This window comes from Battus philenor, unplaced genomic scaffold, assembly GCF_028537555.1.
Source record: "Battus philenor isolate CCGP_79_NKW_IND1 unplaced genomic scaffold, ilBatPhil1.0.hap1 SCAF_21, whole genome shotgun sequence".
Taxonomy (NCBI): domain Eukaryota; kingdom Metazoa; phylum Arthropoda; class Insecta; order Lepidoptera; family Papilionidae; genus Battus; species Battus philenor.
In genome coordinates, this window is record NW_027181684.1 from 5,425,648 (window position 1) to 5,451,204 (window position 25,557).

The 25,557-nt window shown below is 33.5% G+C and overlaps 1 protein-coding gene across 1 annotated transcript in view; it reads right to left on the minus strand.

Moving 5' to 3' along the window:
• Positions 1 to 369: 369 nt before the first annotated feature.
• Positions 370 to 25,557, minus strand: part of unc-13 — a 74,508-nt gene continuing 49,320 nt past the window's right edge. The window contains exons 12-28 of the mRNA XM_068766678.1: positions 17,830 to 18,008; positions 17,223 to 17,373; positions 15,191 to 15,349; positions 14,654 to 14,779; positions 14,302 to 14,469; positions 13,290 to 13,403; positions 12,500 to 12,667; positions 11,748 to 11,969; positions 10,949 to 11,115; positions 10,003 to 10,144; positions 9,475 to 9,606; positions 8,478 to 8,621; positions 7,096 to 7,315; positions 6,478 to 6,576; positions 4,731 to 4,893; positions 4,047 to 4,173; positions 370 to 3,351 (exon numbers count right to left, since the gene is read on the minus strand). Coding sequence (XP_068622779.1) covers positions 3,178 to 3,351; positions 4,047 to 4,173; positions 4,731 to 4,893; positions 6,478 to 6,576; positions 7,096 to 7,315; positions 8,478 to 8,621; positions 9,475 to 9,606; positions 10,003 to 10,144; positions 10,949 to 11,115; positions 11,748 to 11,969; positions 12,500 to 12,667; positions 13,290 to 13,403; positions 14,302 to 14,469; positions 14,654 to 14,779; positions 15,191 to 15,349; positions 17,223 to 17,373; positions 17,830 to 18,008 — 2,655 coding nt within the window. The 3' untranslated portion in view covers positions 370 to 3,177. The remainder of the gene's footprint in view (positions 3,352 to 4,046; positions 4,174 to 4,730; positions 4,894 to 6,477; positions 6,577 to 7,095; positions 7,316 to 8,477; positions 8,622 to 9,474; positions 9,607 to 10,002; positions 10,145 to 10,948; positions 11,116 to 11,747; positions 11,970 to 12,499; positions 12,668 to 13,289; positions 13,404 to 14,301; positions 14,470 to 14,653; positions 14,780 to 15,190; positions 15,350 to 17,222; positions 17,374 to 17,829; positions 18,009 to 25,557) is intronic.

The following is a 25,557-nucleotide window of genomic DNA, read 5'->3' on the forward strand; positions in this document are numbered from 1 at the left end:
TCGGCCATATTGTAATATTGCAAGAGTGGGTGTATCTGTAGCAGTATGCACAGATTATATCTGAAAATGCAGGCCGCTTTCAACCGGTCGTATTTAAAATTAAGAGAGGAGAACTATGTCAAGCAGAGGGTCAGCAAGTTTTGGTTCCAACCACTGAAATGACGATGATGGTATTAATAAAGGGTACGTACGACTTGGTTTAAATGTTGTTTTATTATAAATACAAACAAAACAAGATATATTTGAAATACGGATATTTATTTATTTTTTCATAAAAATTCTAAATTCAATAATGTGTTTAAACATGTAACATTTACATATATGCATTTATACAAAGATATATGCAATGTTTAGTGATATTTAATACTAAAACTGGAGCGCAACAGACTTACAAAGATGCCGATGAATGTGACGATCACATTTTACACTTAAAAATTTATATTTACCAAGTATTGTCAAATGGTAAAGATTGTTTGCGTGTTAATACGACTTTGTTGTTAACGTTGTATAATATTAAGATGAATTAAAATGAAATACTGTGCGCTTTTCCTTTGTTCTATCACAAATCGTGATATCCGTACAGGAGGGCTGAACGGAACTTAATTTATCCAGAGAAGGAATTGGTGAAAAGATAGCGAATTAGTAAGAGTCCCCTCGTGTATATATACCACGATTACTTGTGAAGAATATGCTTTCTTAATGCAGTGGACGTACCTGCTTTGTAAGTATATACAAATGGATGACCTCACCAATGAAATTATTACTTTTCGATGAAACACGATGTTTCGGAACATACTGTGCCATTATTAACCTTTCAATAGACAGTAATTACACGAATTACCATCAGACAGCGATTCTATTCCTTCTAAACCTCTTCATGCCCCATACCGAAGTAATACGGTAGTCAGTGAACGCACACGTGAATTGTAAGTTTTGAATTCTTCAATTATTTAACTTTAATTATTGCAATGGACAAAGAATTTTTAATATATTCGTATTAACGTTTAAAACTATGTTAAGTGTCTGTAATTAGATTGAAACGAAACCGCTACGTAACACAATAATACTGCATCTACACGACTAGTAGAATCAGTCAACGCGGAAAATACAAAACTTTCGATTAAAAAAATGTTTCAATAGACGAGAAGATTAAATATTATTAAATATACATTATTGAGATTTGGACTAGACAAACCACATTCTCTATCTACAGATATGTAATCAATGATAAATGCTAATATTTAAAAATCTAATTCCCGTGTCGGTAAATGTGCTTCTGGTTTGCGCACCTTCAACGCCGTGTAGGCTTTGTACAAATTCTATTTACGACTTTCATTAACCTAGAATCACATTTCAATAAACTGCTTTTCGTTTGTTAAGTGTAAAAACTCTAATAATTGCATTTACTATTTGCACGAAATTTTATATTACTATTTCGGAACAAGTTTTCAATTTTAACTAAAACTATGTAAGCTACGCGGTGTATAACTGGAAACTTAGGCAAATAATTATTTATTTATTTATTACGCTACCAAAAATCCAGTCTACGTTATCGTTATTTGTTCTGCTCCAATGTTTGTACGATCAGTTCTTTTCTAGACTCATCTAATTATTAGCGTTTGCTTAATTCAATGATTCTCACTTAAAACTATGTCTTAAAACACTATCAAAACAGATTTATTTGGTCGGTGACAAAAGTATCGTAAAAATCGTATACTTTCCGAGGTTAGAATGTTCCGCGACGTAACAAAGCCTACATCGGAGTTGAAAATACGCACAGTTATGGGTGAGATGCCGTACACCGTGTTATTGAAGTTGAGCTATATTTTAACAAAATTCAGCACGTATTGCCTGTGAAACTTTATTAAATTTGCTACTTCCGATAGAATAATTTAACAAAATGCCTTTGAGCACTCATCTAGATACATTTCTCACACAGTACACCGTCAATCCCGAGCACTCCGCCCAGCGCCCCCCCCGCACGATACGTTGAAGCCAAGTTTAACAATTAACACCCATGAACTTGATCCGCTAAACAATTCCCCGCAAACATCCACGACAGTTATGTATTCCATTTTTATAACAATATCACAATTTTCAATAATATACAAAAAGACGTAGGACATTCATATATCATTTTACAAGAGAAGCGTATTAAAGTAAGGGTAAAGATGTGCTATACGTATCGTTTAAACAACATTATACTTTGTTGATATTTACATTAATTCAATTTCCGAAAGAAAAATGCGTTAACTGAAAACGGACGCGCAATGGGATTATATTGAATATATGACCGAATGGTAACCTTTATAAACATTCATTTAGCAAGCTTTGTTTGATTAACTTGAGGATATTATATTCCAAGCGGCTTAGAAATTAAATTCTCAACTACCCGTTGCACTTCACCACATAAACGTTTAACAATAATGCTTCTATATATTCCCCAACGGAAGCATATTAAGTATTTTAACAAATGGAGGTAATAATTTACATAAGGCCATATATTAAATACTGTACAAGTATAACGATTAGATGATTGATTAGATAAATAATTATGCAGATTTAATATTAAACATTAAGGATTAGGTTATGCATCCATATTTACGAAAGTTTGGTCCATATAAATATCTATACATCAATTGTACGCAATCGATGACTTCACGTGGTTTAGGCATTCAGTAAAAAGTGCTTTCAATGACAAATTATTTAAAAAGTCTAATGTTAACGTCTTAAAAATCCCGGTTGTGTAAGAAAACTACTATTACGCTTACAAATCAAAATCATAAGAAAAAGTTTTTTTTTTTGTATTTTTTACCGAATGCCTAAGCTGAAGTAATGACGTTCGGTTGTTACCAGTCAGCATTACTTAAAAATATACAATAATTTGTGCAAAATATTTCACTATACGCGTAACCTAATATAATTTATTTACAAAAATCATTCCGGTCTACGAATTCGGATTAAAAAACGAACGCTGACCGAAAACTCCCGAAGTTATTTGGAAGATTAACTTCAGGTTTGACCTGTTAGATACAGAGTCCTTCAGCACGTAAGAAATATCAGGGCAAAGTTTTCTGTTGTACGTATTGCATATGACAACAATATCACAACCGGATTCTTTGTCCTTTTTTTATTGTTAAATATCTTCTCGTGTACATCTGTAGTGGAGAGCTGTGTTCACGCAGGTCCTTGTCCGCCGCTGGGGGCTTCGGCTCTCATTTCCGACTTGAGCTTTACAAATTCTCTTGCCACTTCATCGCTGTGCCTCTGGGACAAAATCCTTAATATCGTCCAACCCGTTTCGTCCATTTTAACGCGCGTGCCTAGAGGTAGCCAGCCTGCGCAGGAACCCTGAAACGGTATATTAGTATTTCAAAATCAAATTGTAGATGGGATGCAATTTTCAAGGTTAACAGTTACAGCCGCAAACACGCGTAGCACACAAATTTTGCTAATCGCATTATTTTACGAAATTGGACTTTTTATTCGTCGCCTTATTAACCCAACTGATTAAACATCACTTGATTTTAATAGGAGCACACAGTCACAAAATTTTAAATTTTGTCACCTGACCAATTAAACTTACCATTTTGCTAAAATGGGAATGAAAACTTTGGCAAAATAATGAAAATGGCATGCATGATTGAGGTGGATATCTCTCTTATAATTTTTTTTATTCATTATTGCCAAAGTTTATACTTTTTAAAATATAACAAAAAGTTGAACTTTTAATATAGTTTTCTAGCATTATTTTAATTCGATAAAATTTTTAAGAAAAACTTCTTATCCTGTAGTTGCCACTTGAACCTTTATATTTTATAGATCGCTTGCTAGCTCGCAAGTTCTGACTGAGGTCCAAAGTAATAGCGACAGACAACGGACTTTAAAGCAACCGCTGAAGTGCAATAGACAGTCCTATTTACAGTTTTTCATTTCAATTATGATAGAGAACCACTCTTTATACCTATAGCTCTCTACTAAATATTTTTGTATCTACTTCTAATAATGTATGCGTTAATTACATGTGTGTGTAAATATTTATGTACCTGCTCAGCGATATCAGCCAGACGCATGACGGCGAGACCGACGAGACGGTCCTCGCGCGCGAAACAATAATCCCGGACGCACACGTGTAGCTCGAACAGCTCCAGCTGTTCCGTCGCGCTCACCATACTGAAAATTACATTTTATTTACATTAAGAATTAGGTTGTTTTTACAACAAACTTGATTTAAATTTTTATCGTCATTTTTGTCATATAATTAATTATTAGTCTAAGCTATGCTTTAGAATTTTAGACCTTTTTTTTCTTTTAAATTCTGAATCTTCATTATCATTGCAGCTGTAGAATGTCTACTACTACACATAAGTCACATTTTTTTCAAATAACGGCCGGTTTGCAGCGGCCTGTATTGCAAATATATATGTGTATTAATTTGATTCACAGAAACTAATGAACAATAGATGTGTCATGGCAGGCAAAGTTGCTTCTTAAGTATTGTCATTGCAACAAAATAATGAAATTGTTAAAGAATAAAAAAAAAATTTGAATTCGATTTTTAAAATAGCGGTTAAACTAGATTATTTTGTTGATTTTGTACGATGGAGTGGTCGCTCACAGAGGACTGAGCGGTTGAATTGCTTTTCACTGTCGTCGTCACTGGCGGACACGGATTCAGCAGCGTTTTTAGGCTTTTAGTATCAAAAATGACTTTATATAGATTGACTTACAAGTGAAACGTCTCGTTGAACTTTGGACTCCAGTTGTTGCTCTTGGACTTGGTGGCGAACTTTCTCTTCTTATCCGCGAGGTGGGGACCGATCAGGTTCACCTCGATGAATGGACGGAACATGCCACTTGCGATTACCCACTTCAAGTCGTTCGCCGCTACCACTAAAACAATGAAGAAATTTTTGGTAAAGATATTTATTCAATTGATTATAAGTATTATGAGCACTAAAAGTAAAACTTTTTGTATTCATAACTGTTCACAGATTACTCAGATTTATACAGTTCGGCCATATGACAAAAACTCTCGTAGTTTTAAGTTGTGTAACTTTGCATGTTAGTGTTCCATATGTCTAAATAAAATTTTGACAACAAAAAATATAAATGGAAGAAATGTCATACAATTTATTTGGGGCACGGTATATCTCAAGTGGCGTGGGATATTGGAAGCGTGCTATCGGCTCAGCGGACCTTTGTTTCTATAACAGACATTCTAATGCGCCCACGTACTGACCACAGGAGTGTAGATAGATTCATGGCCCGGGAGAAGGACCTTGGGCTCTTTCGGGTTCACAAGCTTTGTGATGTCTCATGCACGGGGCTAATTAGAATTTACGTTATAAATTCTGGTTTCGGTTCTTCAACTTCATTCTTGTAGCATCTTTAAATTCCCGACGGGGTAAATGTTGAACAAATATAAAAAAAATGTTAATATTAAGTAGCGTTTAGCTATATGTTAGTGCTCAACATTTTGTCTATATTCATAGTTGCACTATTATGTATTCCTTATTATTTTTAAAATTATTTTTTTTGTTTATCTCCCCTCTTTTCGTTTTACAGTGCTTTAAATTTTTAAACCCCGTTCTGACTGTTAACAATCACATCAACTGCTTTCGGCTTTTTCCCTTCCTTCATCGCAAGCCATCTCGGGGTTTACTGTTAGCGGAGTAGATTGTACATATATCTAAATATGTAACTGTGACATTTATTTACAGGTGCGAGTTTTATTATTAAAATAATCTTCCACCACGATCACATCCTGTCTACTACCGGTGCTACCTGCTCTTTTACGTTGCCACTTGACCAGTCCTGGAAAATCGTGTGGCTGCTTACCACCACTATTAGGGGAGTACCAACCTGCGGTGTAAATCAGACCAGGTCTTTTGCCCACTACCCTTTTAATTGAAATTTATTTTGCTGAGTTCGCTGTTTCTTTTTACCTTATCACAACTTGGGCAGGTTTTAAATAGGTAATCGGTACAGTTGATCGATTCCATTAAAGGTGAATTCAATTTGATTATAGTTTCAATAAACTGTGATCTCTTGGCATTCGTCTCATGACGTATACTGTAAATATTTCTTAGTGGACAATAATAATAGACGTTATTAAACTAAAAGTAGTTTGTATCTATTTACCTATTAAAAACATGTTCTGAAAGATATACTCTTATTGTTATTTTCACAAAGTTTGCATTATTAAAAACGAATAAGATGTTTTTTTCTGAAGATGAAATGAAATTGGTATTAATAGAGGCAGAAAAAACTTGTGAATAAACAATCTGTATTGACCGAACTCTTTCAAGAAAACTTGGACTCGAGCCAGTTGATTCTTTTTTAGTATAGTAATCTCACATGCAGCAGTGCCTTTTAATTTCTATAGTAATACTATGTCAAATTTTGACATCATAAATAGATACCACCGTACAAGTTTTTCTAAAGTAAAAATTCAATACAGATATTTTGGTTTACCTTTGACGGTGATTTTGTGTTCGCCAGTTCCCGGATGAGTGAAGAGATCCACTTGCAGTGACACTTCACCAACGCTACCCTCCTCCGCCACTGCTGCATCTAAACTCATGTCATTCACAAATATACGAACAAGTTTTGGGTGCAAAATTTTGAAAAAGTTTACCACGATCCTCTAACACTTTAATTTTTATCACTTAAATTTAATAAATCATTTTGCTATAAAGATATACGGAAAAAAATTATTCAGGCTTTTTAGTTATAAGCAACCATGTTTGCCCTCTTATGTCATATGTAACAGAGTGTAGGAGGCGATAAATTCTGGAACTTCGACAATATTGGCTTGATCTACCATTCAAATTACGAAAGGACCAGTATTAGTAACATTTTATGCTAAGAAGTAACGCAAATTTTCTCTGTTTTCACTTTCATAGCCCGGAAAGTCGCAAGTTAAGACTAATTATCGACAAATGGTACCAAAAATATTACATATATGATACTGATCTACGTAACTATAAATATAAATCGATTTAATTCGGCTTTATTTAATTAATGATTAAAAATAATTTTATTGCCAATTCACAGTGCAATGGTTTATTGATATTCAAGGTCGATACTCACCTTGGTTCTGCTGACTGGTGACGAATGTCCTGATCAGCGTGTCTGTTGTCTGAGTATACAGACTGAGAGCGTATCTCAACGACTGCAGTTCGGGACTCTTCTCCAGGAACGTCTTCTTAAGGCCATTGCCCCCCGCGTGGAAATATTGCTTGATCGTGTCCAATGCCGCATCCAATACAGCGCATTGTTTCGGCGTTAAACTCTTTTCCGCTGATAAATGCTGAAATTAGAAAAATACATTGATGCGTAAGTTACAACTGATTACTAAAAGGTGGCGGTGTTATAAACGTTGTGGTAATTATTGAGTTTAGTCATTATTTATGTAGCTATGTTTCATAAAGATATTGGAATCACGTTTGCTGGGGCCTTGAAGTTTTGGAGTGAAGATCACCGAACGGCAAGCGCAGCGTAGGATATCCATAGGATAGGCAGATGACCTTGTTAACACTAAATATATCATAACGGGTGAAATGACCCGTTTTGAACTTATTCATTAAAAATGTAAAAATTGCGATGTGCGAGAAAAACTCTCATTTTTTGCGATTATAATGGAAGTGTTCAATGTACTATTTTGTTTAATTATAATTAAATAAAATTTTTATTTTCTTCCCAATAATCATATTTTATACATTCAAGCAGGAAACATAAAGTCGGATCATTTGACCTGCTATGGTAGAAATAGGTACCTAGTAATTGTTGGTATGATTTGTGTTAAGGTCGATGGAGAACGCTGGGTGCAGACCATTACCAACTAGTTCTTTTTGAAAAAGGAACACGACCATCAGAAAATTATAAAAATTACATCTCCATATAAATTATTCTTTTTTGTTTATTTCTAAAGTGTAATATATTTTGGTGGTGCGTTACTTTCGTTAAAGGTGGTCTCTTAGCAGTCTTTTGTAGAAGATATTTGCCACAGTTATGTTCGCGTCTATTGTCAATAATATACAAGTGTTACTGTCAACCAACCCAAATTGCGGTAAATGTTGGCAAGTCAGTGTCATTACATCACATACATACGTCCAAGTCTCATTGATGTATTGGTCCTATTAGAAATATATGGGGAGCCTTCGGAACATTAGAATCTCTAAAAGCATAGACTAGTGCGTTGTATCACTAAGTTTATCTTAGTGATCTAAGGCTAATCGGCACGCTTGGCAAGCGGATTGGCGATCGCAGTGTGGTATTATGGTACACAGAGGACGCCGCTGCCTATCTTTTGGAAATTTGTTTGTGAGCAGTGGAAATGAATGCAATGTAAATTATATAAGATTGTATCTCAAGGGTCAAATCCGCGACCTACGATTGCAAGTCACAGTTCTCTACCGCTGGGCTACCACTACTCACATAATGTGTTAGTAAAATGTTATTATATATTGCACCTCTTTTGAAATGTCCATAACACCAGAAAGCGCATGCTTTACGTCTTGCTTCCCAACCGTACTCTTGAAAAGTTGAGTCATGTCTTCAATCTTCGCGTTTGCGGCTAGATTCTTAGCGTTATTTGTCAGATTTTTCAACATCATCTGTAATACAACAAAATAAGCTTGTTATAAATTTCTTCGGGCTTCATAAAATAAGTTACTGTTTTGCTGGCGGATGCGTATGATATTAAATACACTCACTTGTATCTGTTATCTCCATCGTAATTAATAATTTAACAAGTTTATTAAATAAAAAGTCGACAAAAAATCTTATAACAATATGAAGAATTATTAAAGGCATAAGAAACCTTATGAATGACCTCTGCGTCAAATAAATTGTGAAAATAGTATAATAAAAAAAATAGATTTTTTGTTGATTTATTCAGAACAGGGCTCTTTTGGAAAATTCTTACTTTTAAATCGAAGGATGCCATTATAGGCAAGCTCAAATTCTAATTTAGATCAAATTAGGCTAATGTTGAAATCTTCACATGATTTCACTCGAAGTCACTGTAAATGATCACACGTGCACAACAATGTGAATAATGAATAAATTTAAGGGGATTGATTAGACAAACATTTAAATAAGATAATCATAACCATGATGAAATGAAAGGAATATGCACATTTTTATTTAAAATTATTTTTTAAGTTCTTTCATAGCGGAATATTTTGTTTAAATATAAGAACAAATATATTTTCAATAAGTTTTTTTTTTAATTATCTAACATCATGTATTAAATATAAATAAAACTATTGTGACAAGGAAATATCAAAGCACCACATGATTCTTTTAATACAAAAGGTAAATAATAGATGTAAATTTAATTTGAAAATAGAATCATGACTTTTTAATTTTTTGTTGTGAAGGTTCTTTTAAAGCCAAATATTTTTGTTTTGACTAGGAGAAATATTTATGTTATAAGTATAAATAATAAAGAAGCCATAAATATACCGTTTTGTCCGTCATTGGTGGTAACACGACTGTCTTTTCAAGTATTTTCATAACTATTTTCCACAATTCCTTGAGCAATCTCTTCAGCACTGTCTTCTCGCAGGATTCAGCGTACATTGTCAAAGAGCCATCCTATAACAAAAATACATTTTTAATTGTGAATTAAAAAATGACGAACGTCTAAGCTGTATAAAATTATAGCTTATTTAAATAAACAAGCATTTTTACGATTGTCAGCTGTTAAAGCATTAATAAATTAGAACTCTCATAGCTAGTTGCTCTTGTATTGTTTCTGAAGATGTTAATGCTGTTAGCCCTAAGGCTTTTACAGCTTCATCGGTACTGAGTTCACGGAACGGAAGGGTCCGTGTACTTGCTCTTATGAATGAGAAAGAAATAAAAATATTTGTTGCACACAAACGAAAGTGATGTAACGTATAACTAGCGCCATCTAGTATCGGTACTCTATTCGGATAGAGAATAAAATGTATCTGTGTTTCTATTAATGTAGCTGTAGTGAAAACGTACCAGAATATCCATGAGAGGTCGCAGTACTTCATCCGCCTCGCGTTGTGCATGAGGCTGAGGCTGTCCTGCTGCTGCTCCGCCACCCACCTTCTGAAGAAGTTCTCCTAGCTCCTTAACACTAGCTGTTATACGGACTTCCAAACTGCAAGATGAAAGTAAAATATTTTTATTGAAATTAACATAGTTTTTTTAATCCAGGGAAGTTATAGGTAGTCATGTTAACCGATAGATACCTTCTGGCCTCTGACTTCCTCCAAAGATCATGTGGTGATCACAGCCAGCGACTAATCGCGACTATGTGTTTGTCCAACAAGTGGGGGGACTAACCCATATGTATCATAAATTATTCGGTTTTTTGTACATCTAAAATCGTCACCTATCATCACATATATGACACATATGACAATATGTTGAACTATCATTGATGTGTATTTCATAAATATATCTTCCGGATCTTTAGTCTAAGTCCTAGAACCGAATGGTAAGGAAGCAGGTATATGCAAGTTTACTTATAATATTTTCTGTTCATAAAATGTGCACCATTAAGCTATCACTAGTCTACAACAGGATTTCGATAGACTAGAAAATTTGCTAGGCTAATACATTTGTAACAACGCTATTGTAAATCTTTCATGCCTTAGGTTGTTGCAAAGAGTTTTATTGGATATGTTGATCAATGTATATTATTCAATTATTGTAATTCATAAGCTCAATCCTGATTATGTCTTAAAAATAATTGTATTACTTTTTATGTAACAAAAACGGATAATCGGTGGCGATTGTAAATGTACAGAAAAACTTCTATTAGTTTATAATACATCTCTTAGGTAGTTCCCCTACTAGGAGGTCCGAAATCATAGTAAAGGCCGCTGGTAAGTCGTTAGATGCGAGCAGCGCTGTATCTTTCGTGTTAAAACTAATGCTGGAAATATTAAAATAACGTTACCTGTTGGCAAACATGGAAGCGAGTTCGTCGAGCGTGCTGTTCAAGCTCTGTTGCAAGTCATGTAGAATGTCGGCAGCGTCTCTCTCCAATTTGGTTCCGCCCATCGCTTCGAACATTTTCTCCAGTTGTACGCGGAGTTGTTGGATGTTGTTCATTAGTATACACGCCTGGAAATCGTTATGTATTTCGTAAAATTACGAAGTTTAGAAACTTACTGATATAGGTTAGTTGTAAAAAATGGAAGCTATTACTAGCAAATGGAATATGTAAAAGGTAATTTATGCGGCCGAGATTACAAACATAGGACCTTTACTTTAAATGTTATCAGCAATTCAAATTTTTCATATTTTCCTGTATTGAAAATTCCATATCAGTAAGTAAAACCTTGTCGTGATAAACGTTTTCATTTCAAAACACTTTTTGTAAATCACAATTTCTTTTAATATTTACTATACGTTTTTTTTATTATCAATGTCTCAAATATATCAAAATAATAAATTTCTAAATTAAATCATTATCATTATGTCAGCTACAGGATGTCCACTGCAGGAAATAGGCCTCCTCTAAAGATTTCCAATAACATCGATTGGAAGCGGCATGTGTATAACGTCTTCCGACGACCTTGACAAGATCGTATGCCCATTTTTTGGATGAACACCATGGAAGGCTTCGCTTCAGAACCTTAAAGTCCAAGTGGCGTAAAAGTACGGCTGTGTGACCAACCCATTACCACTTAATTTTCCAATCCACTGGGCTACGTCGGTCAATAAATACAATATATATATATTTATTTATTTACCACTCGTTCTTCTTTAAGGTGCTCAGGGAATTCCTTCTTAACGATATCAGCGTAGGCGACAAGAACTTTTACAATGGTTTTCGCAAATCTCTTCATGTACCGCTTCAAGATTTCCGGATCTGGACATTCGAGCTTTGACACCACGTCGAAGCACTGAGTCAGTTGAGTAAACACGTCAACCACTGAATTACTGAATAATGCGTGCTCGCTGGATTTTTGGAACTGTAAAGAAGGTAATTATTTTTATAAGGACCACCTACTACCTTCTTAGATAAAAGCGGAAATTAGTTTTTCTTATCATAATATTAAATTTATTTCTTTATACATATATGTTAGATTCGATCATCGTAACTGTATAAGTCTCTAATTATTTTCAAGTTAAACGATAAATTATTTTGATATAGATTTATCAAAACTTACAATTAACATACCTATTAATTAAAGTAGTTTTCACAACCACTTCTATTACATTGAAATATTGTTATTTACCATATTAGAAATAATATTCTATATTCTGTTATAAAACATTACGTCTTGATTGTATAGTTTATTTGATGTTGCTAACATTACACAATAATGCATAGCGTATGGTCGGTGAAGGTAAATACCAATGAGTTGTAAGAAAGCCTGGTTAAACTTGCTACGCGGTTCATCAACCCATAGCATCGTACCCATCCCATCTCCCTACAATGCGATGGAACCGCATGGTAAATCCATGCAATGGTAAGAAGTTTGGTCTCTTGGCTACTTACCCCGTCCTTCTTGTCTCTGTTGAAAGCTCCGTTGAGGTACTCTAGAGAAACGTCATCATTTTCGTTAAGCCACTGCATCACGAACGGTTCGAACCAGGCTGGATATTCCGGAACTGCGCCGCAGTACGGCGGTACATCTTTCACATAGTTTTTATGCAACCATTTCACCTGTTACGTAAATATTTAAGAATTAATAGTACATCGAAATGTTTGTTAATTGTTCATTTATTAACTTTTATGTTATAGACAAAGTTGTTTATTATCAAGAGGAATAACGAATTTATTTCTTTCTTTTCAAAATAATAACGTCTTTTTAATACTACATTCCATTCATGAGAATTCAGTGAATTAAATTTGTCCGTTTATCAATTGAATCATTGCTAGCTATCCATTGTACTCGAAAGTATTCCTTCAACTGGCTACTTATCTCAGTAAATTATAATTTATCCCATATACGTTATTGTTTTACATCGTGTCTTCTGAGTCGGCCGTCTTGTCGCTTTAATGTATCAACATCGACGAAAGACATTAATATTATTAGTTTAAATACATATTTCCGAGGTTCATAAATGAAAATGTTTTTTTTTTTTTGTATCAATAAAATTAATTCAGATATATATAACGGCGAATAAATTATAATACTTAACGCAACTTACTGAAGCATCAGATAATCTAGCATTTTTCTTTTACATTATTTATTATTAAATATATTTTTGTATCTCTGAGCTATGTAAGTGATGTGCTTATCAATATTTGAATTACAATTATAGGTATTTAAACTATTATTTACCTTAAAATGCAAGTTCATGTATTCGGAAGATTTGCAAAGCCTGTGTTGTTCGTGTTCCTCCAACGCGTATTTCATATCGACGGCAAAAAGGGACCACATAGTTGCCGCTGACAACTGGAAGAAATTGATAAATATATATTTTTTGTTAAAATTTGAGATTAATAAGAAATTCCACGCGTTTAAGATGTGGTGAGGACGTGATTATGAATTCAGTTCGCTGCTTGTAGAACTAATGCATTGATACTAATGGAACTCGGACTATCTTCCTCCTTTCCGCTTCATTTAAAAAGCGGATTTTTGAGCTTTTGGTTACAAAGGTAGCATAAGTGGTAACCATTAGGAAAAACTTTTGATAATTGGAAAGGTAGTTGGCGACCACAGGGCAGGTCCGTGCGCCACTGCGATCAGAACCGACCTACGCTTAATATAGTAGCCGAAGCAATAAACAGCGCGGAAAACCGACACAAAGGGCGTAGCAAAGTGCGCCCCAAACGGGGATACAATGCAAGGGGAGGAGACAAATTTCTGATTTTTTTGAGTACCATGGTAGGTTAGGTTACCCGAAGGTCTTTGAACAGTGTGTTTTTGGTGATGATATACAGATCTAAGTAGTGGTCGTTATCGATGGGCCTTATAAGGACGCTCAAGGTCATCTAGAGAGGAATGGGGATGGGTGGGCTGTTATAAAATTTTGCAGCGAGTTCGAAGTAGAAATGGGGAGATCCGCAGAAGACCTAAAGTCACTGACGTAGCTTGAAGAATTGCTCGACTGGAGTGGCAATGGTAAGTAGGGGTCCAAAAGATTCTCTAGTGGTGATTACAGCTAGTAGATGTGGCGTGGGTCAATTCCCTTTAGGTGTTTCGACGACATAATCAAGGTCTTAGGAAGTCGCTGGATGCGAACAGCGCAAGACTGATCACCGTGACGGTCTTCTAGAGGAGCATTTGTCGGCTGACATCAATTATGCTGATATATATATTTATTTTTGATTATTTGTGGAAATAAATGTACCTGGCCAATGTTTAATTCTTGTGGAAACTGATTGAGAACGGGTGCATAGCTATTCCTGTCTTCATCAATCACAGAGACTATCAGGGCAGTTATTTTGTGCCAAAAATCTAGAGAATCCAACTGCGGTCCGTGGTCTGACGGATCGCGTTTGGCTTCACTCGGGTCGACCTGAAAAATTAATTAAAACAAATTTAAACTCGATCGGGGAATATTAATATTATTAATTCATATATCAAGGCATTCTTTAGATTATTTTTCACGTGTTTGCGCTGTTTGTTACGTTTGAGTTAGATCTGAAAATTTATTTAATTCACATAACTGAGGACTTTAGCAATGAATTGGGTGTATTTACCTGAAACTCTCTGTTATATAACTCGTGGCAGTTTTCGAAAAGAAATTGATAAGTTGATCTGAGACAGGCTTTTACGCAGTCTTTTACAACTGTACTTGCTCGCGGTGGGCTGCTGAGTTCTTGTACCTTTAAAAATATCACTTCATGTTAAAGCCTTTCCAAGAAACATTATATTTTCATTATATATTATACAGTTTTAGCATGAACAAGTTTTTTTTTGCAAAAAGACTGCCTGTATGCTCTGCAGGGTTCGGCCTTGTCCCAGCCGAATGCTGAAGATGCAGGTATGTAAGACTCACCAATTTTGTGACACCGTGTGCGGAATTCTACGTTTATCACACAACTGGGGAAAAGTACCTTATGAACTTATTTCTTATTAAGTTATTTTTAAAATTAATGTAATTTTTAAATTTTATAAAATACTAACCCATTACCAACTTAATTTTTAAGTACAATTGTTGCTAACCTAGTAACATTCTATGGATTCACTAGAATCTGAAATAAAATTTATTATAATGTATGTATATAATTTCATACCTTCATCCTAAAGAATGTAATACTCGTCAGTAGGTCGACAGTTGATTTAAGATCCATTAGCTTTTCTGCGCTAGATGCCGGAAAGTTGTTTCGGTACATTGATAAGTCAATCCTTAACGAGTTGTGTAGTTGATCTAATAGTTTGACGAATTTCTCTTTCTGTTAAAAATGGTGAAAATTAATTTTTAAATCATAATAGTTTTATTCATACACTTTAAGGATATATTTACCAGAATTATTATATAAAATTACTAAAATACAAAATTGTTTTTAAGAGAGTAAAGGACAGTAAAGTAGAATTAAAACTCATTCATCAATTTAAGATGAAAAAAAATTTTTCGGCACTAACATTTTAATAATTGTAAATTAAGTTTCATTTATTATTGTAACGAGTACTGTTGTGAATGTAAGTAGCTTAAAATATTGAGATGATATATCTTGTTATTCTATCGCACATCGGAGCAAACTAGATGTGATCATAAAGAAATGATAACAAAAATATTTCTATTAAAAGTCGGTAAAAGTAACTAAAGAGTCCCTAATATATTTATAAAACAAAAAGGTAATAGTGAATACGACGTCAAAGCTTTTGAAGGTATCCCATTTGGTTTTAATCAGGTAACGTTTAAATATAGAAATACATTAAACTTTATATGTAAGCATCGCATAATAAAACTTAAAAACACTCTTAAATTTGCGGAAGCAATGTTGGTTCCGTCTGGAAAACGAGCGGAAATTGAACAAGTCATTCATTTGAAGTTGTGTTTAATGCGAGGAGCGTAAATTTTAAGGAAATTACGATAAGGTTCACCATTCGAGAGATACAGTCTCCAACTTTAATACACATAAAGCAATCGTGTCGGTTATAAAATGCCCAAGTTTAATGATCCCTTTGAATATAATTACGTGGAAATACTTCAAGGATTTTGATAATGTTGGACGCGGATAAAAGGGGATTTTACTATGGTACAATAAATATTAATTTGAAATGAAAATTGCTATCGGTATTTACTTTTAAGATTTCTATAAATACGTATAAAGTATACAAGATTCAAATTTCAAACTCGACATATTAAGGAGTACTAAACATTTAAATTTATCATCGAATTATATTACAAAAAATATAGCTCAATTAAGCACAGATTGAGAGATTAGTGTAGAAAGTTAGGTAAAGGATTACAAACAATAAATAAGTGTTTTTTGTGGCGATTTTCAGTCAAAGTAATTAACTACTCCGGTTCGTACCCGGTAGGATCAGTTATTTTCCAATTAAATGATCCGGCTTGGCAACAATTTAAAAAAGAATCAAAAAGATAAAAAGCTTCAGAGAACAAGAAAGTTTCTCAAAACAAAAAGGTACGAGCAACAAATAACAATTAGTAATCAGTCATGGCATCTATTTTAGTCGGCATAATTTAAAAACCGTTGCGGACCTAAACACTCCGCTATAGTATCGTGCTATTTAATTTTTACATAACATTCTCCTTCGTGGAAAAGGCTTGTGATACTTCGAAATTTTAGTTAATATTTAGTTATACCTGGTTTGACATTTGAATCTTATTTACATTTAGGTATTAAACGTATGAAGTATAGTGACTGACAAACAAACTTAAAATTTTAAACTTTTAATTTTACTTTCTATTATTCGTAGTTTAGTTAATTTTTAATTAAGAAACTCAGTATAAATTTTGATAGGATGTAAACCGTGTACACAATTTATCCTCTGACCCAGTTCTTTATTAACAATCAATCAAACGAGATTAGCAAATGACGTGCGGTGATTAATATGTATTTTTACTACACATTCACTATATTTTTATTATTTCATTGCATTCTAACACTTTTTGTTTTTGATTTTTAGTAAATAGTAATAATAAAATTTATGTGACTATATTTTTATTCCCATCTCTACTCGGCGAAAGGAATAACCCTATCAAATTACACGTCTAAAGACTTCAGAGAAATAGAAATTAGTATATGTGTACAAAGGTGAAAATATCAGGCATAGATTAAAATAAATTAAGAGACTTACCCCAAAATTAGAGGCGGCAAATCTGTCAGAAGCCGATACAGCGGAAGACGCAGTCGTGTGTGCATAGTATGCGTTAATATTGGCTAGCAATGTAGACATCACAGCTGGGACACCGGCACAAAGGTACTTCGTAGAGAGGCAGTGGAAATGCCTGTAAATAATATGAATGGAAGAGTTGACTATCATCAGCATGTAAGTCGATAGATGCCCACTGCGAGCTATGTCTGCCACAAATGTCATCACAATAACTGGTCTTGTGCCGCCCGCACGCAACTATTTCTTGTGGCCTTGACCATAGGTACCGCAGCGCCCTACTCGTAAAATTTTAACTCGATTCCGATGAAGCTGTAAAAGCCTTCGGGCTAACAGCAAATACATCAACGGAGAATAAGTACTCGTAAATAAAATGTGTGTAACATAAAAATCCGTTATTAAATTCAATTCGCAGTAAAGTATTAACAGTAACATCAATTTACAAGGAAAAACGTCTAACAGAGATTTTGATAAATTGTCTCCGGCATGGCGGCACGAGATTTTCCGTGTGATAAATTGTGAACATTACATTATCGCCGGCTTTATATTTTTCTGAAATAAGGAAGAAACTCACGTCATGGCTTGATAAATAGCCTCAATTCCATATCTCATAGCGAATTCATCCACAATCTCCTCGGGGATCTCGTTGAAGTAGATTTTCCATGCATCGTCGCCTCTCGCAGCGGGCAAGGTCACGGCTCCACCGTTTTCTTCGCAGAGGTAATGGAACAAATTTTCGTGCAGGCAAGTATACTGGAAACAAAGATAAGCGGAATTTAATATTGTAATCATTTCAGTGATAAGACGTCACGTAGATCTCCGCCATATATTTCTAATAAGAACGGTTGAAAGTGACCAACCGCCAATATTTTCCGACGACCTTAATAAGGTCATTTGTTCACGTTGTGAAGTCTTACATTACGTTTGCCGAAAGTTAGTATAATTAGTATTATTTTGTTGGAATTGTTTACTGCGAAATAAATTATAGAAAGGATCTGAGCAGCGAGATAATTTCGTTTTTGGATAATAATTTTCCCGTTTGTTTACTGAGGCCTCCCATAAATTTGGTATAGTTTTATCTTTATAAAAGTTCGGTTGTTATTAAAAAAAAAACATTTCAGTTGAAATTTGTTATTTCTTTTGAAAAATGTTGTAACAGTTTAACTAATTTTCGAATCATTTCCCTTCAATGCGAAGTTGTGCTTGAAAACAAATTGAATCTATCAGTTGCGTCCGACCAATACTCTGCACGTTTTAATATTTTCCTCTATCTGTTATTTGAGTTACAACTTTGTAGTAGAACTGAATTCACACGGGAAATCAAAATGTAGACCGAAAATAAATTGAATTCCGCCAGCATTTGACCCGTACGGAGTTCTGCAGTGATTAATATGACAGATGCTGTGTATTTTCCATTAACCTCCATTTGCTCCCGTTTAGTGTGCTTAAATCGAAAACGGCGAAATGGCTCATTACGAACGAGAAGAGATATATTTACTTTGCGGTCTCCACGATAAATGTAATCAATCTTAATGATTTTACGCAATATACAGATTTTCTTTGAATAATTAAAAAACGTTAGTTTAAATTTTTTTATTTAAAATCTTTACTCGGACAATAATAACACCAGTGCCAATTAAAATTACAAATTACTATTTATGGACTTAATTATTAACACCTTCTTCGAATATGTTAACAATTCCAATCTATTGCTCATATCGTAATCTTGGACGTCGCTTCAGCCCATAAAAACCCACTGTGAAGCATAGGTCTTTCCCAATGATATCTATGAGGGGATATACCGTAATCGCCAAACTTGGCAGACGGATTGGCGATCACAGTGTAGTATTATGGTACGAAAAGTTCCGTTGACCCTCCTTTGGAAGTTTGTTTGTGAGCAGTGGTAATCAATGTAATTAATGTACAATGTGTGAATTAAATAAGATTGTATTACAGGAATCCAACCCGCGACCTTCGATCTCTAGTGTCAGTCTTCTGCCGTTGGGCTACCGTTGTCCATGTTCATATAGTCATTAATAATACGTAACGATAGTTGGCGATAACATCTGATTAATGGAAGTAAATAAAGTAATTGTCCAGTCTAATATAATATTTATTGTCTTTTTACGAAAATTATTGGCTTAAAATTGTAACAAATCTTTTTTTTATTGAAATTAAACTTTATTTTAATTGTTATAATTAATAATTACAAGTTTAGTATAGTAACAATACCTTTAAAATTCAAGTTAAAAAAAAGTTCTTTCGCATGTCTTTTCCATTTTAGTTCTTATATGAAGACTAGGTAAGTCTAGTAATAATGACATATCAAACATTACACTCTAAAAATCTATAACCTAATAAAATATTGAAAAGCAAAAAATTAATTACAACATAAATTTTAAATGAAAATATTTTAATACGTGAGGTAATAACAATCTGCTAGGTTTTTTTTTGTTTTTACTTACTATTCATATCAATATTAGTTAATATTCATTTGTACCAGAAGTCTTCTCAGAAGTAATGTTCAGTATAATTTATTACAGTAAATTTATCAAAAATACGTACTTTAACGTGACTCGCTCTACAAAACAGACAATGTCTATTATAGTGATTTGTTAAATTTGACCACATAAAACGTCACTGGAGAAATACTTTTCATGAGATTCTGTATATCTTTCATTAAGTAAAATTAAATGCTTATTTCCTCGATTCGCAAGGCACGTCCGGACATTCGTCACATTTACAAAAAATATGTAAGACGTGTTATACGATTCCACGTTCCTGGGATATATTCTAAAAATGAATTTATGAAGCAAATGTTGCAGTAAAAATAATTAATGAAGGCCGTCCGTGTCGCACAGTCGAATGTGTGTTCTGAATAACGACTAAAATTATTTTTGTATTAACTAATTGATCAACGATGGACTTTATAAGAAAGTCACCTAGAGATCAATGGAGAGTGCTATGGTCGGAGTTGCGCCATGACATCAAAAAAGAAATGAGAAGTACCAAAGTTGTCAACGTAATTTGAAGAATTACTTGTCTGAAGTGCGGACTTGGTGGACCAACGACAGAGTCAAGGTCGCCAAAAGTCGCTGGAAACGGACAGTGCAATACACTTGTATTGCCTCGTCAGCATTATTGGGGGAGGCTTATACCATGCAGTGGGCGTGTATCGGATGACTTGGTGATAATGTTCAACTCTGTTATGAACTTTTTTCGAAAACTTTCGTGTCAATTCGTTAGATATGTTTTATAATTTCATAAGAAAATAAGTTCGATTTTCTTAGTAATACAGTAATTATGGGCCTCCCCTTAAAGGGGAGGTATACCTTCACCACCACGCTTGGCAAGCTGGTTGGCGATCTAAGTGCTGTATTATGGTATACAGAGGACCCGGCTGCTCATCATTTAGAAACTTGTTTGTAAACAGTAGTATACCCATACATTTATTGCACAAATCGTGAATTATATAAGATTGTATTCCAGGAATCAAATCCCTATGATCGCAAAGATATTGGATATTGTATTATAATTGGGAACCTTTTTGAAACCGAAAACCACACTGTACTCGGCTTGCGGTTCTCCTGCTGTATTTATCAAGTACATATGTCAGCGTCGAAACTCTGGTGAACAATGTGTCACAATAAACGCCGTAGTGAAAATGCGGGGTTTCATGCGGTAAGCCAATTAACGATTTTAACTATTTTACTTCATGTAGTAGAGAAATGTGAATGGTCGTATTTGTTTTCCTGACTAGTAGTCCTCCAATAGTTTTATGCTTGTGAATCACATATATATCTATATAGATCTAGGTTGGTTCATCGAATACTTGATTGGATTAACGGCATGTTGCGGCAGTGTGATGATGAAGCGAAAATTTGTCACCGTTTTTATTGTATTGGGCCTTTTCATTTCTAATATTGATTTCGGCAAGAATTGACCTTTCAAGCGGGTTATTAATGGGGGTTCGTCGTTTATATTCAAATTTCCTTGTTCCATTTTTAACGAACATTTTGTTTAAGTAATTTTGAAAGCGTGATTACCGATTCTTGTTTTTAAAATTAAGTGTAAAACGAAATTTAGTGAGATATTTTTACCGTGCGTTGTTAGTTTTACAAAGAAAATTTTATAAATCTGTACCGCTTATTTATTTATTTACACTTTTTGGTACACTATATACTGTAACTAGAAAAAAAAGAAACAATTCATATTGAGTACAAGAGGCGGTCATCGCGCGAAGTTACTTTTATGAAGAAAATTTCTAAATCTGTACTTCTTATTACTAAACTAATCATAACATAGAAAGATCTTTAATAAATAAAGATATTTTTCTACAGAAAATTTAAAAAGAATTAATTAAAAAAGAATCAGATGATCCTTTCACTACTAACACTTAAATAAACAACATATAATTCCTGAGGATATTGTAGTGGTATGTACTAAACCAGATTTATTACTATTTTTAATAACATTCAAATGTGTAGTACTAGAAAATATTGTTCTCTGGGAAATAAATGTACCCAAAGACCACGCAACTATGATAAACAAGTACTACGATCTAGACAACGAAATAACTAAAAATAAATTCGTAGTGATTTTGTATGCCGTGGAGGTAGAAACTAAAGGCATACAGCGAAATTAAGTTGTAATCTGTTGAAACATTTAGGCTTGTAAAGTGTGAATATAAGTTTATATCCGAAATTGGCTTCCAAAGCAGCATAGGTAAGTTCATTTACAATTTTGAAGGGTAGGAGTTTGGTCGGTACAGTTGGGTGTCAATGTATTGCAAGGTTTCCTTAATTCTTTTGCGCCCCAGCCATCCAGATTGTCAGCCCCGGGTATCGTACCTCGGCCCTCTTTATACAGCACGACGGAATTTCTATGGTGAATCCATATAATGCTGATGAAGTTACGTTTTTAAATATATCCCTGTACCTTTAAAGGTCTATGACATATGGTCTTGTTTTAACGGTTTATTCTGAGGTTCAATACTCGGGTTGCGTATTTTCGTTTAAACTGTTCTATATGTATACATGTATATTGTGCAAAATAAGAAAATTACTTTTATAATCCTCATTGCAGCTGTGACGCATCCACCTTTGGACATAGGTCTTCAGCATAGATTTTTTACAAGATCGGTGTAAAGTGGCCCGTATTAAACATCTTTCGATAACCTTGACAACCTAACTTTTGTGATATAATGTAAATGTAAGTTCAATTTAATTTTTAATTTATTACTAGTATTTATAAATCTTTAAAAAAATAACGAAAAGAAACCGGAAAGATTCGTTATTTTTTGTCGGGCGTTGGCTGGATAGTTGTTGACCGGCTGATTACATACGTCTACAAGACAGTATACAAAGAAATGGCGCGGTTGAACTATGCGGGGACGTTTCTCTAACGAGCAAGCATTTACTACAATATATATACAAAGTAAAGTGAAGTGTTTATCATATATGTACAAAGTAAAGTGTTTATCATATATGTACAATGAATTCTAAAGGTTTAATATTATTTTACTATTTCATTTATACATTTGCCTATAAGGTATTAAAACCGAAATTAAACCAAATGTAGGAGTACATACACAAATTAATGAATAAACTTTTGTTTGTTGGTAAGAATCAAATTGGAAATTTAATGAGCAACTAACATATACAGATACCACTTAAATAAATCAATATTCAAGCATTTAGAGCTTGCGAATAGCTAGAAAAACTGCTAGCGGTGTGTTTTTCGTTTAATAAAAATATTTCATGATCATATCGAAAAAGAGGTTTTTATAAAAAAAAACGGTTCTAATAGCTAGCGACGAGACAAATTTGCATATAAGTACTTTTTCGTAACAAAAAGTTAATATTATCCGAAAAGAAAGGGAAAAAATTTCTTCACGTTACACTTATAAATCCCTTTATTTACTCAAATATTCACACACATATGTAGCCTTTTGGGTCAAATTCATTAAAGCCGAGCCAAAAATATAATAGGAATCCGGGTTGATACCTTTTCGGTTTCTACGCCGGCTAAACAATAAAGTATGATCTACTTTATGTTATCCTCCCATCGTGACCCTCTTTTGTTTTATATTTTGTCACCGCACTGGTTCTCATAAAGTCAACCTCTTTGTTACTTCTGATATAAATTCAAAGTAAATATGCTATTTGCATATCCCTAGGTAGCGAAAATCGTGATTGGAAAAATAAAGAGAAAGAATTTTTTTTGGTTCATTCTTCAATTCCCTTCATTGTTTGCAAACGTTGAATATATTATTGAGATTTTCGGTAACAGAAAACGGAAATATTGATGTAAATCAAGTCACATCACTATATTTAGATAACAATGTTTTATAGTCATCATTGTTTCAGCCCATATACATCCACTGCAAGGTATAGGCCTCTCCCAAAGATAATTATGGGGGAGATATATCACTATCGCCACGCTTGGCAGGCAGGTTGACGATCGCAGTGTGTTATTATGTTATAAAGAGGATGCTGCTACTAACTCTCTGAAGGAAACTTGTTGTGTTGTGTTTACTTATTAATGTTTTATAGTTATTTGTGTTGTTGTAAAAAACTTAACAACTTCTCTTTCTATACTACTTTATTGACAAAGGCCGCGCAGTCCAGTGTGTACATCAGTCATTAGCCGTAAACGTCCCTTTTTAGTTTAAGTATCGTAGCTAGACATTTCTGAGCGAACGAGAGTGTAGATTTTTACGGAACATTGTATCAAGGTTTCGACATTTTTAATGTAAAAAATATTACACATTTTGTTAATCCTACAGAAAGAAGGTTATGAATAAGTTGATTTAATTAATTATAATAATCTATATGCTTTAATTGATTTCAAATGTTTACATAAAATTGAAAACAAACATTTATTTAAATTGAAGGTTAAATTTAATTTAAATGAACACAAATTAAATTAATGTAAAATATATGTATATTAATAATAACCTTTACACGTATTTATGAAGCTTCTGCGTAACAAAATTAAAATAAATCATCTTTTCCGCCCATAGACGCTCACTGTAAGGATTGAACTTAAAGATGCTATATAAATAATGCAGATAGTGTGAATTATATATAGGTTATATCTCGGGACTCGAATCCGCGACTTTCGATCACAAGTCTCAGTCTCCAACCACTAGACTACTGCTTTTTCATTTACGATATCTTTGATTAAGATAAAGTTTATTAATATTGTAGACATTAAATTAAGCCATAGGAAGCCTGATGTTACCAACTTAAGTAAAGTTTACATAACTTGCCTTGCCTAACGGCCAATTTGGTCGCTAATGTTAATAAGATTAAAGTAAAGTAATAATTCATCCTACTTTAGAAGTATGATATATTGAATATGCGTGAGGCGACATTTAAACTATAAGCACGCGAATAAAAAGTAATTGCTAAATGTTTTACTAAACGAAAACTGCTTAATAATTTAGCTAACATTAAAATAAAAACGTTCTTTTTTAATATATCTTTAAAAGTCGTGTAAGTATTAATCAAACAAAAACATCGTATATAATGATAAAGTAATCATAACATTCTTGCTTTATTTCTGGTGATGTTGATGATGTTAGCGCGGAGCCTTTTGAACTTCATTGGAACTGAGTTCACGGAACATAAAGGTCCGTAAACCTATGAAAAAAAAATTTCGAGAATAATTTCGGGCACTCGTATTCCAGAGGCACGAAAACGTTTGCAGGTAGTAGAGAGCTCTACTCGAGTAGAGGGGTGTAGTGTATTTTATGTGTTTGTTGCTTCGGACGGTAGTGTGGGTCAATCACAATATTAAAGTGTCTTGTAATATATGAAATAGAAATTTTATTTTAATCGTTGTTTTGTTATTAATATATTAATTTTTTTTCTATCGGACTGCAACGAGTCAATAATTTAAAAAAAAATGTTGTCTACATTCACGATGATTAGTTATAGAAGAAACAGATTTAAAGCTCCTTTTGTTGTCAGTTAACATATGGTATACTCTATTCAAAATTATACGTTAATATATATAATATCCAAATGGTAAAATGGTAAAAAAATCTTTTAAAAATTACAATTATTATAAATTAACATTAAATATTGTTTAATAACTGTTTTGTTATAATTTTAATTTTATATATTGTTTAATACTTGTTAATTTTATTGGTCTGTCATAATCCTTTACGAAAAAAAAAATAGAATGATCACTTTTCACAGGACCAATGAAAATACGAGCTTTAAAGCTTTTACACATGTAACGTATCACCCTGTATAGAAAAATGTACCGGCAGTTTTTTTATAATATACTTGGT